Source organism: Nyctibius grandis, chromosome 1, assembly GCF_013368605.1.
Source record: "Nyctibius grandis isolate bNycGra1 chromosome 1, bNycGra1.pri, whole genome shotgun sequence".
In the NCBI taxonomy this organism is placed as follows: domain Eukaryota; kingdom Metazoa; phylum Chordata; class Aves; order Nyctibiiformes; family Nyctibiidae; genus Nyctibius; species Nyctibius grandis.
This window is the reverse complement of record NC_090658.1, coordinates 27307436-27320901: the sequence shown is the minus strand read 5'-3', so window position 1 is coordinate 27320901 and position 13466 is coordinate 27307436. Positions and strand designations below refer to the sequence as shown.

At 42.4% G+C, this 13466-nt stretch overlaps 1 protein-coding gene across 1 annotated transcript in view; it reads right to left on the bottom strand.

The window, feature by feature from the left end:
• Nucleotides 1–13466, bottom strand: part of EML4 (EMAP like 4) — a 182996-nt gene that overhangs the window by 57640 nt on the left and 111890 nt on the right. Inside the window, exons 4-5 of the mRNA XM_068398931.1 lie at nt 4025–4198; nt 1780–1908 (exon numbers count right to left, since the gene is read on the bottom strand). Of these exons, the coding sequence (XP_068255032.1) occupies nt 1780–1908; nt 4025–4198 (303 nt within the window). The remainder of the gene's footprint in view (nt 1–1779; nt 1909–4024; nt 4199–13466) is intronic.

The following is a 13466-nucleotide window of genomic DNA, read 5'->3' as shown; positions in this document are numbered from 1 at the left end:
TGGCCTACAATTGATAATGTTTGAAGCTTTATTTTTTGCAAAATACTTTAAAATACAATAGCTTCAAGTTGTGAACAGGCAACTTTCTTTAACAAGAATTAATCCTAATCTTTCCTTGTCCACTCTTTTGTTAGATTTTTTTTCTACATTAGAGACTGTAAAAGGGCAGCATTTAAAGCCTTTTAGAAAATAAGCAGAATCCCAGGAAAAAGAAACAAGATACCTCTATTTTGACCATGTCTGAACCAATATACAAAATGTCAATAAAAGTAGAATTTATTTTTTATTATTACCAAATTTGAAGTATATACCACGTTGCGGAAGATATTTTAGTACATAACAAAAACCAAGAAAAGAAACTTGATAAATAGCCATCAAGACAGAGGGTTTTTTCATTACAAAATATTATCTAGCAGTACCCTGCTATAATCTAGATTGCCAAAGGGCTTTTAAATTCCAACAGTGAAAGCAATTATAAAAGGAAAATAAATACTTGCAAAATATGTAACCCATAATCCCTCAAACACAGCACTTCACTGGTCTGCAGAACTCTTCAGGCAAAGCATAAAGCTTTTAGCAAATGTGCCGATATCCACACCCAAGATTAATTTAAGATGTTTTTGTTCTTCCCATTCCTAGGAAAGAAGGAATGCACTTGCACCACTCTTGACTCTAAGTATGTATTTGATGGTCTTATATGCAAGCTAAGGAGAGCACTACAGACATGATCATAAAAAGACTGGAAATTACTCTGAAAGGTCTGAAGAGTATTGTTTGTCATAGTGGGAGGCTTTTTCAGGTAGCTCTGTCTTGGAACAGTTAATGGCTATTTGAACGAAGCTTAATGAGCAGATGTACGGAATCTGCAGATGCCATCAAGCTGGGAGAAGCTGCCAGCATGCTGGGGGGATCTCGGCAAACAGGAGAGAGGTCAGTCAAAAAGTCAACACAACAATTTCAACAAATTCAGCAAAATTTCAACAAAGTGAAAAAAAGAAACTAAGTGTGTGAATACGAAGTGGGAAGCCCAACTGGCAAAGAGTATTGAGGACAAGAAGTGGGTCACAATAGGGATCAACAACATGAAGTTACAGCAAAAAGCAAATTCTTGTCGCTGCGCTGACAGGAGCAGGAGAAGTAACTACTCTGGGCTATTCATCCCCGGTGAGGCCTCCACTGGAGGCCACAAACTGAGAAAACCTGCTGCTGAAGAAGAGTATGAGAGGGATGATGGGCTACAGCACATCACCTGCTGAAGGTGAAGCTTAAAAGAAGATCCCTGCGTATTATAAAGAACCTGCAATCAGGAAGCTGTTAAACAGTTAATTTGAGAGACCTACCCGAAACCATAAAAGTATATTCTTACTATTACAGTCTACTTTAGAAACACACATACTATATCAAAACCAGTAAATTAACTTCAAGGAAATACACTTGCATTTTCAAATCACTTTTAATTAGGAAAAAACTGTTTGGAAGCTTCACAACAGTGGCATTACGCCATAAATCTTAAGTCATAGAGCATAACTCCGCTAACCCAAATGGGCAACACTAAAATATATTTACACTCAGATCATGCATTCCCATTTTATAATAATTTTAACTTTTCACAGGCCCCTGGTGTGCCACATTGCCAGGTTATGCAAGTAATTACTCCTGATAAAAACAAAGATGCAAATGGTCTTAGCATATACATAAATAAGTTCACTAAAATTATGCAATTTCATAATATTTGGACTCTAAAGTTCACTTGCTTTTATGTACCAAACTGATACATACTTGTCTGCATTCTTTGCCACTTTTGATATTAATTTAGATGTTGATGCTACCCTCAGAAGCTTGTTACGACTGTCATCTGAACTCTCCCAAGCACTGTGAGGTTTTTCAGCAGTCAAGGATTTCTTTATGCTAGAAGAAACAAAAATATATTTTAAAGTGACAAGATAATAAGATAACAATAACTGGAACTGGTATGCAACTGATAGATCAAGCAGCAGGAGACAAAAGCAGAGCTAGGTCTTCCTTCAAGCTGAAGCATGAAAACAGGAAAAAAAGATTCGTCAAAAAGTTCTAACTGGATGAATGAAAACAACTGAGCAAGACAGCTGCCAAACGTTTTATCCATTCCTTTCCATTTCCACATGCTATTGCATAAAGACTTGAACAAAATAACTCTATACTTCATTACTATTGCTAATGAATTACAAAAGAGGAAAAAAGATGAGGCTACAGTATATTAGCCTTAAGGAATAAATTATTAAAAAAAAAATCACTTAAGAAGTTAACAAAGAAAAGTGGAACTTTTTTTCTTGATTAACTGTTCACCAGCTTTAACACACTGATTTCTGAGGCAGAACAGTTCTATCAGATTACAGTTTCACATGCCTGTTTTGCAGATAGCACATTCTAAACCACATTAATGGCTTTAATCTTTTTGAAACAAACGTCTGCAAATTTCTTGCATGAATAAGGCAAGCTAGGTTTGGCCCAATACTACAGACGATTAAATCCATGAATTCTGATATAATTTTTCAGCAATCTTATTGTAGCCGATTTACACTAAAGAGAACCTGCAAGTTTTGCAGTCACTAGTAGATTAATTTCACACACATCTTAATCATGGAAAACACGTTCAAAAGTGATCTAGCCCAAATTATTCTTCAACCAGCTGATTTAGAGTCTGCATATGTCCTGCTAACAGTATCATACTTCATCCTGTCAGAAATGCTTTTTGCAGGAGTAAGTCCTGAGCTGCAACCTTAGAAATGGCAAGCTCCTTCCACAGCACTTCAAGAGGTTGAAAGGTCCTGCGACAAACAAGTTAATCAAATCAAGTTAAACCATTAGGCGACAAAAAAGGCATTTATTTTTTTTCCCCACACTGCAAAAGATTAGTAAGCGAGACTTCAGACAAACATCTTTATAGTGAGATACCAGGCAGGAGAACAACAGGCCGCAAGTTCAGCTTCAGACAACTTAAGAGTTTGTGCAAGACATGGAGACAGAGCCTTTATGGAGTGTTATAACATGCATCAGTCAAGTGAAAGTTTAAATATTTATTAGAGCTGTGAATTCGAGCAATGCAAGAAAACAATCTTGTGAACTACAGTAAATTTCAGAAGAATAAATTTCATTTATTTAAGAGCTTGTTTCAGTCTCCTAAACGCTAAATAGTAGAAGAAAATTTCATGCCTTCCAAAACAATAAGGTGACAAAGAACCAAAAAAAAGAAAAAAGAAACCATACTGAGTGATCTGCATCGTTTTGAAACTCAGAAATAATCACCCAAATCTTAAAATCAGTTTCCTTGACTTTAAAAAGCCATTGAAAAAAAACCAAAAAAGTACAATTTTTTCCATGCCTAATTCCCACTAAAACGAGTGGGAACTTACAGGCAATCCTAAATAAACTTCTACGTTCACTCAAGTCAAGCAGTTCTATGATTTGGGTGTAAAACCAGAACTTCACTCATGTAAAGAATCGGAGTTAAGCGAACCACCCTGCAACCTGGCAGGAACTGAAAACAGAAGGGCCGCAAAAAAACTCCAAACTGCAGTCACTTTACAGAATAATTTGAGAAGAAAAACTCCCAAAGGAAGAGTTGCAATGATACTAGTGTTTAAGAAATGCTGTTAAGAGATGTAGTAAATAGCTATGTGCAAAATACACTCCACAATTCAGCTATGTCAGAAAAAACCTATGAAGTGTATTTTGAGAAGGATCAAGTCAGAGTCATCGTTAAATATTTTAGAATAATGACTGAGCAGAGGTGATCTACTGTATCAGGCTTTCAATCAGATAACAAAAAAACCTTTGTAATCTTAAAAATTTAATCAAATAAAAATTGCATATTTATGTATTTGCTCTGTTGCAATGCACGTTGAATGTACCTTCTCTAGCACAAAAAATATCAAACATTTATTAACTTGATTATGAGATTAGAACTATTGCACATGACTTGTCAAATATGAACTCAGTATCATTACAATCATTTTCTAGTTCTGTACTGTGGTACTGTGAAAACCTTTTAGCTGGAGCAGAACTCTTGCTTTCTTGAGTTTGCCTGTGTGTTTGGAGAGTCTGTGAGGAGGGCTGGGGAGAAGGTGATGCTTGAGTTTGTGGACTTTGATCATTAGAATGAGATTCCTCTTTCTTTTCTTTCTGTCCTGGAGGTTTTTCCTTCTTTTTTTCTGTACCGCTGTAAAATAAAGTATAACACGAGGAAGGAAGAAAAAAAAAAAAGAGAACAAGCAGATAAATTAACAAGGTGGGACAAAATGCCCTCTGTGAAAAGACGGGAGAAGCATGTAAAAACTTACTAGATATAATCACCGAAAGAACACTGATTATTTACTCACTCTCTTCAAGTTAGTGTTTTGCTGAAATAAGATTTATTGGCAAGCTCGAAAAATAAAAAGGTGAGGGAGGCACAGAAGATTATTTACTTATTTTTACTGTGTAGTTGCACAAAGTTTACTCTGATTTTGAAGTGAATACAACTTTGATTTGAGTATGTCCTTCATTCGTGGGTGCTTCTCCAGCATTCAAAGCTGGCACAAGTTGATGTACCACAAGTCTGCTGTCCCTCAGAAAAAAAAAGTACAAAACATCCTCTGGTTCAGCCCACTGACTACCTTACCGTGCTGCCAGCCCAAGGCTCAGTGCAAGTGAAAGGCAGGAGTGTGACTTGCACTATCTCCTGACTGGCTTAAGCCCACCATGAAACCATACCTCTCTCTGTATTTCTCGACATGCATGGTACCACTTATCTTTGCACCATCACTGAAAGAGTGAAATGCTGTTGCTGGTCCCTGGGCTCTCCCTGGCTGCCCCAGAAGAGAAGGAAATAATCCCTGAAAACTCATCACTGTTTTTATCTGTAGTCGACTAACATCAGACTGTCTTGCCTTCAGTAAACAACAGCTAAGAACACATCTTTATTTTCATAGTGCTGTATTTATTAGGTTAACATTTGGAACAGCTTCAAACACGTCACTAACAACCTTAAATTCATTAAGAACCTAACCAAAGGTCCACTAAGTAAACAGAAAGATTAATTAAAAAACTCTTATATAAAATAGCATGCTTTGCAACATACTGAATCACACAAACAACAGCAGGACCCGAAAAGAGTATTCTGTAGCACATGACCTATTTCTTTTTTAAGATTAAAAAAAACATCTTCCAAGATAAATTTCTCACTAAACAAAAAAAGCATGATACAAACACTGGCTGAAAAGGAAAAAGAAGGACTCTTCTCTTAGGTCCAAAGTAACTTGAGAAGTAAAAAAGAAACAGTATCTTTCCGAAGGGAAGAATTCAGATTTCTATTCCCTCACACCAATTTCCTCCCCGTCGAACACTTGTAAATCTTAATTATTTGTGTTTCCATTTACTTTTCCCCAAAACACAATGAAAAACAGTAAGACAATATTCAAAACAAATGAATAAAAATGGGCCCCCAATTTTAATATAACATTCATAAGACCCTCTTTTTGTTTTGTTTGTTACTTCAATTAAAGTATATCATCTACCACTGAGACAAAGCCCTCAATGCTTATATGAGTTCAATTTCTCTAAATGCTTCCACAGAAGCACTGAAGAGGTCAAAACATGAAAAATAATATAAAACTCAAAATACATTTATAAGGATCACTCAGGATTTCTTCCGTAAACCATATTAACTAGTTAAAAATGTCAATATAATCCATCAAAGTTACATTTTCTTTTCAGAAAAACAGAAAGAGCTTTCACATTTCTTGAGGGCAAATATGTGATCATAGAGAACAAAAAGAACTGTTGGGTTTTGGTTAATAATTTATAGCCAGAAGTCCTTAATCAACTAGAAGCCTAAAAATCATTATTACTTTTCAATCAGAAGACTTAGCTTGCATTGCTGGATGAAAAAGCACCCTATGCAAGTCTTGATCTTTTCGCAGTCTGTAGCAAGAAATGCAGTACAGAGAAATAAATTCTTGGAATCTCTTGTCACTAAAGAAAACAAGTCTCTCTATTCCTACTCCGACAGGTACACTCATAGATCTTTGCATTCCCTCTCCCGTAAACGAAGGATTTCTCACAACGAAGTCCATCTACTAGGACAGAGTTTTTTTTCTTTTTTTTTTTTTTTTTTTTTTTAAAGAAATCATCTTTCAGGAAGACATGCTTCCAGTTTTCCTTTTCCCTCTACTTCAGGATTTCAAAATACAATCTAATAATAGTAAAACAGAGGAAGGAAGCAGGATAGAGAACACACAAACGTAATGACTTCCATAACTCTAGCTTGCAAGTCTACAAAGAATGGTCCTACTTGGTCAGAACGTCTCACCTGGCACCATGTTCTGTCTCTGATGGTAGCATAAAAGAGTTCATCAGTGAGGTCATTATCTGCAGTCCGTTTCACCACATTTTTGGTAACATCCTGTTTACAATGACACACCAGCAATCCTGCAATTCGCCTCTGTGTTCCTCCAGCAGGCTCAGGTGAATGCCACCTGCTGATAGTAGCATATCATCTAACTTATCAATTCGGTCTCATATTTTCTGTGTTCTTACCCAAACTCATTTAGCTCATCTGATCCATCTCCTAGAAACCACAGATTCAGTGTGGGAATCTTTTCAATGTTTTCACTGAGCTTGTCAGCTGTGGACTATCTGTTTCACACCTTTGTCGTTAAGTTCACTCAGCTTCTCTGTTGGGCCACGAGAATCACTGGACCACTCTGGTTTCTCTTTGGGTTGCAGCACAAGGTATACTTGGGTTCCAACACAGTGCTTTTATCTACCACCAGGTTGCAAGTGGGCTTCTTTTTTTCACTGTCATTTTAATTTGAAAGTAAATTATGCAGATATGTGGCAGTCTTGGTACTGAATATCTCTGTGCTGAATTTATTTGGTTTGCTCACTTCTGCTAAAATCTTCAGCTTCATTGTATTATAACTGGCTATTATAGAGTGGCTCTCCCACTAATACCTCTTCATCTAGGTCTTGTGCAACAACTGAAAGCAAATCAAAACCAGCACCTTTTCTTGTGGGTTTCTAAAGACTAGTTGTTCTGGGAAGCAGTCATTTAATGCATCCAAAAATTCTTTCCAAATCCCATCTTGATGAGGCAATTCTTCAGTCTACATGTGAGTTAAGAGCTATTACTATCTGTCCTAATTTTGCAGATTCTCTAATTTCACTTAGCACAATGTTTCATCCTTTGGACCACAACACATTGGCAGCTACTTTGCAGGGTGGTCATTCTGAAACATGAAGACTATTCTTACCAGAAGTTGTTTTCAGAAGAATGTTTAGTCATAAGGAAAATGATCAAACAGGTCTCTGTGACAGTCATCTGCAATACGAAGTACAAACCTGTTTCCAACTCTGGTGATATACAAGGTATGCAGCATGTTTTTTATTCTAAAGTGTTTCGATACCTCTATTGCAAGTCAGTTCCAGACTACAGGGCTGAAATTTTCACAACACAGAATCATAGAATGGTTAAGGTCCCTTCCAACCCAAAAGATCATCTAGTTCCAACCCCCCTGCCACAGGCAGGGACACCTTTCCTCTAGACCAAGTTGCTCAAAGCCTCATCCAACCTGGCCTTAAACACTGCCAGGGAGGGGGCAGCCACAACTTCTCTGGGCAACCTGTTCCAGTGTCTCACCACCCTCACAGTAAAGAATTTTTTCCTAATATCTAATCTAAATCTACCCTCTTTCAGTTTAAAACCATTACCCCTCGTCCTGTCACTACTTGCCCTTGTAAAAAGCCCCTCTCCAGCTTTCCTGTAGGCCCCCTTCAGGTACTGGAAGGCTGCTAGAAGGTCTCCCCAGAGCCTTCTCTTCTCCAGGCTGAAGAGCCCCAACTCTCTCAGCCTGTCTTCATAGGAGAGGTGCTCCAGCCCTCTGATCATCTTTGTGGCCCTCATCTGGACTCGCTCCAACAGCTCCATGTCCTTCTTATGTTGGGGGCCCCAGAGCTGAACGCAGTACTCCAGGTGGGGTCTCACAAGAGCGGAGTAAAGGGGCAGAATCACCTCCCTCGGCCTGCTGGCCACGCTTCTTTTGATGCAGCCCAGGACACGGTTGGCCTTCTGGGCTGCAAGCACGCACTGCCGGCTCATGTTGAGCTTGTCAACCACCACCCCCAAGTCCTTCTCCTCAGGGCTGCTCTCAATCCATTCTCCGCCTAGCTTGTCTTTGTGCTTGGGATTGCCCTGACCCACGTGCAGGACCTTGCACTTGGCCTTGCTGAATTTCATGCGGTTTGCACAGGCCCAGCTCTCAAGCCTGTCAAGGTCCCTCTGGATGGCATCCCTTCCCTCCAGCATGTCAACCACACCGCACAGCTTAGTGTCGTCAGCAAACTTGTTGAGGGCGCACTCAATCCCACTGTCCGTGTCGCCGACAAAGATGTTAAACAGGACCAGTCCTAATACCGACCCCAGAGGAACGCCACTCGTCACTGGTGTCCACTTGGACATTGAGCCATTGACCGTAACTCTGAGTGCAACCATCCAGCCAATTCTTTATCCACCGAGTGGTCCATCTGTCACGTCCACGTCTCTCCAATTTAGACACAAGGATGTCGTGCAGGACAGTGTCAAATGCTTTGCACAAGTCCAGGTAGATGACATCAGTTGCTCTTTCCCTATCCACCAATGCTGTAACCCCGTCGTAGAAGGCCACCAAATTTGTCAGACATGATTTGCCCATGGTGAAGCCATGTTGGCTGTCACCAATCACCTCCTTGATTTCTGTGTGCCTCAGTATAGTTTCCAAGAGGATTTGCTCCATGATCTTGCCAGACAGAGGTGAGACTGACTGGCCTGTAGTTCCCCGGATCTTCCTTTTTCCCCTTCTTGAAGATGGGGGTTATGTTTCCCCTTTTCCAGTCGGCAGGAACTTCCCCAGACTGCCACGACTTCTCAAAAATGATGGATAGCGGCTTAGCAACTTCATCTGCCAGTTCCTTCAGGACCCGTGGATGCACCTCATCAGGTCCCATGGACTTGTGCACCTTCAGGTTCCTTAGATAGTCTCGAACCTGATCTTCTCCTACTGTGGGCGGTTCTTCATCCTTCCAGTCCCTGCCTCTGCTTTCTGGGACTTGGGTGGTGAGGCTAGAGCACTTGCCGGTGAAGACTGAGGCAAAAAAGTCGTTGAGTACCTCACCTTTCTCCATATTTCGGGTAATCAGGTCTCCCGTCTCCTTCCAGAGAGGGCCCACATTTTCCCTAGTCTTCCTTTTATCACTGATATACCTATAGAAGCATTTCTTGTTGTCCTTGACATCCCTGGCCAGATTTAATTCTATCAGGGCTTTAGCTTGCCTAACCTGGTCCCTGGCTTCTCAGACAATTTCCCTGTGTTCCTCCCAGGCTACCTGCCCTTGCTTCCACCCTCTGTAGGCTTTCTTCTTGTGCCTAAGTTTATGAAGAAGCTCCCTGTTCATCCACGCAGGCCTCCCAGCTTTTTTGCCTGCCTTCCTCTTTGTTGGGATGCATTGCTCCTGAGCCTGGAGGAGGTGGTCCTTGAATACTAACCAGCTTTCTTGGGCCCCTCTTCCCTCCAGGGCTTTATCCCAAGGGACTTTCCCAAGCAGGTCCCTGAAGAGGTCAAAGTCTGCTCTCCGGAAATCCAGGGTGGTGAGCTGGCTGCGCGCCCTCCTTACTGCCCTGTGGATCTTGAACTCTACCATTTAATGGTCGCTGCAGCCAATGCTGCCCTTGAGCTTCATGTTCCCCACAGCCTCTCCTTGTTGGTGAGAACAAGGTCCAGCATGGCACCTCTCCTCATCGGCTCCTCTATCACTTGGAGAAGGAAGTTGTCATCCACGCATTCCAGGAACCTCCTGGATTGCTTGTGCCCAGCTGTGTTGTCCTTCCAACAGATGTCAGGGTGGTTGAAGTCCCCCATGAGGACCAGGGTCTGTGAAGGTGCGGCTACATCTATCTGTCTGTAGAGGGCCTCATCTGCTTGGTCTTCCTGGTCAGGTGGCCTGTAACAAACACCCACTATAATGTCTCCCGTCCCTGCCCGCCCTTTAATTCTGACCCATAAGCTTTCCATCAGCTAGCTTCTCCTCCATCCCCAGACAGAGCTCCACGCACTCAAACTGATCGTTGACATAGAGTGCAACACCCCCTCCTCGTCTCCCCTGCCTGTCCTTCCCAAAAAGCCTGTATCCCTCCATTCCAATGCTCCAGTCATCAGAGTCATCCCACCATGTCTCTGTGATGCCAATAAGGTCATAGTCTTACAAGAATGCGCGCGTCTCTAGCTCCTCTTGTTTGTTCCCCATGCTCCGTGCATTTACATAGAGGCATTTCAGTTGGGCCCTGGACAAAGCTGCCTTGCAGCCTAAAATTCCTATCTGTGGCTCTTCTGGCGCTCTCCTGCCAACCTGCCATCCTTCTCCAGTCCCTGGGCACCTATTACTGGCCCTGGCATCAGACTGGCTGAATTGGGATGGACTGAGGATCTCCTCCCCTGGCAAATCTAGTTTAAAGCCCTCTTTACCAGCTTGGTTAACCTGTGACCCAAGATGGTCTTCCCATTCTCTGATAGATGGACCCCATCGGCTGCCAGAAGACCGGGTTTCTCAAAACAAGTCCCGTGGTCTAAGTAGCCAAACCCCTGGCTGTGGCACCAGTCCTGTAGCCATGTGTTGATTTCCCTAATATGACTGTCCCTTTTAGTCCCCTTCCCTTTGACTGGAAGGATCGATGACAAAACTACCTGGGCCCCAGAGTCCTTTACCACTGCTCCCAGGGCTCTGTAGCCCTCCTTGATATGTCTCAGACTGCTCTTAGCTGTATCACTGGTGCCCACGTGAAAAAACAGCAGCGGGTAATAGTCTGAGGGCTGTACCAGGCTCGGTAGTCTCTCCGTGACGTCCCTGACGCGAGCCCCTGGTAGGCAGCATACCTCTCTAGAGAGTGCATCAGGTCAGCACATGGGTGCCTCTGTGCCCCTCAGTAGAGAGTCACCTACCACTATCACCCGTCGCTTTTTCTTGGTAGAACTGGTCTTTATACAGGGGGCACACTGGGCTGCCTTACTGGGCTCCAGCGTTTCTCCCAATGCGGCGGGTCTTTCCTCAGACTGCAGAGGACTGAAGCGGTTCTGCAAAGGCACATCAGGCTTCGGGGGAAGTCTCTTCCTCCTGCTGGTCCGTGCTTTTGCATCCTTTCAATCCTCTGCATTTATATCCCCCTTTCCTTCTGTGTGTGCCACTGGGAGGTACCTGCAGGGGCGCTTCAGGCCTTGCAGGAAGTTGCCTCCTCCTGCTGATTTTTGTCTTTAGGACCCTCCATTCTCCTGCAGTTTTATCGCCCCTTCCGAGTGTGCCACTGGCAGGAGGGGGGTTGGCTCTTTGGCCATGGACTGTGGGGCCACTGCAGACTGCACTTGAACCCCATTTTCCAACTCCTTCTCAGCCTCCTTGACATTACACAGCCTCCTCACTGCCTCCTGCAGCTCAACCACCTGCTGCAGGAGGTCCTCCACCTGGGCACACCTGATGCAGCCAGGTCTGCTGCTGCCCATCCCTGCCCCAGGCAAAAGATCAATACACTTTCCACAGCCCAAGGTCTGCACTCCAGCCTCTCCCTTCAGAAGCTCTGTCTGGGTGGAGGCATCGGTTACGGCTGGGGTCAATGGTGCAGATGTACATAACTTCATCTGTGCCAATGGGACATCATCTACCTGTTGTTTGTGGTACGTTCCTGGGCTCTGCTTTTAGCGATAGCTGATATTTTAGCTTGCCTTTGTTGAAATGAGATGTGCTGCTGCTGTGCAGCTACTGAGCTATCAGATCATCTCTGTGATCTCAGTGTTCACGTTGGTAGAACAAGGATTAAATAGTCCAGGAAATGAAACTGCATATTCATAGAAGAAATTCTCAGATATGGCAGGTCTACAGAGGCCAGAGCCCCAGAAATGTACAATATTAAGACTGCACGAAACACAGTACTAAACTTCAACAACAATGACAGTCTGGACACAAGCAGGCCTTCTGTTATTTGTGACTAAATGTATAGCTACATATATTTAAAACATGAAAAGCTACAGGCAGACTATGGGGTCTGTTTGGTAACTAAAGCATAATTCTAAATCAACAGATGACCATGTCCACCTGCTGCACCAGTTCAACCTCCAGCCTGAAGGAAAGACTGGACAAGCTGAGGTGAAGCAACTTAGAAACAGATGATATTCTCCTTTGGCCTCCCTCCTCTTCACCATGACAAGAGTCTTAGAAATAGACAAGTTTACCCTAACTTTGTTAAGGAAATGGGACTACCATTGATGTTCACTTATGTTTCTACCAGGAACACTATTCGGTACTGAACAGTTTTGCTGTTGTTAAAAAAACACATCGACGAAGCCTGAGATTAGACATTTTCTTTCACTTTTCTTGAGCCGGTAATTTTACAAAACGACAAGTCTATTTTCTTCCAAATATCAAACAAATTTCACAGAAGAATGTATAAAGACAGGAGAGTGAAAGAAACTGGTGGAAAAGATAACTAAAGAGAGGACTCAGGCATTCCTAAAACAAGCCTTGAAGAAGGGAGTCGCGTATCTTCAGCTGCACTGGAAGCACCAAAACCTCCCCTGGATCGTTATTTGTGTGTCCAGGCAAAGCTGCCCTCTGCGTATTAAGGTTTTCCTCTTTTGGCCTATCCAGGTCTCCTTTTAAAGACCTTAACTCAGATGAAAGGGATGCTGGCCACTCCACTGTGCTCCTCTTCTCTAGTCAAGTGTTGAGCAGCCAATGAATCAAGAAGGTGATTCAGCGCAAATGCAAGCTGAACACCACGGGAATCTGACTGGCTCTCATCAAAGTGCCAAGAGCCACAGGGGTAAGATTAATGGAAAAGTGCTAAGAAATACCTTCCTGCAGGAATGTGTTTCGTCCCAGTGCCTGTCACACTAGCAGACAGAGACAGTGATCACTTTCCGATTTATTGTTGAAAAGTAAACATAAGGATTCAGTAAAAAGAAAGATATGCAGTGCTACGCAATGGAGAAGAGCGAAGAGCAGGGCATTACCCTTGCCTTCCAAATGCCAAAGGACACTAAAGCTTTTTCTGTCTTCTTCTCATACAGTTTATATTTGCACGCAGCATTTTTATTCCCTGAAGTATATCATTTCCCTGTCTTGTTGTATAGCACAGTATTTACATCCACACTAGAAGATAAATCAGCCACTGGAGTTACCAGAGTACTCTACAGAGGCCAAGAATTTGTTCACATAATTTAACACAGTTGTACATTAGAGTATTCTCCGCCCTGTGGCTTTATCTGGCAGCCTGTTCTTCCTAGCTAATATGAATAGGTACAAAACCTACTGACTAAAGAAGTCACGCAATCACTAACAGACTCATAGAAGAAAGTAGTTATACGAACACTTTGTTTACCGTATGCAGCTGAAACCATTACATGGAGGAAAAACAGCTACTGTTTGGT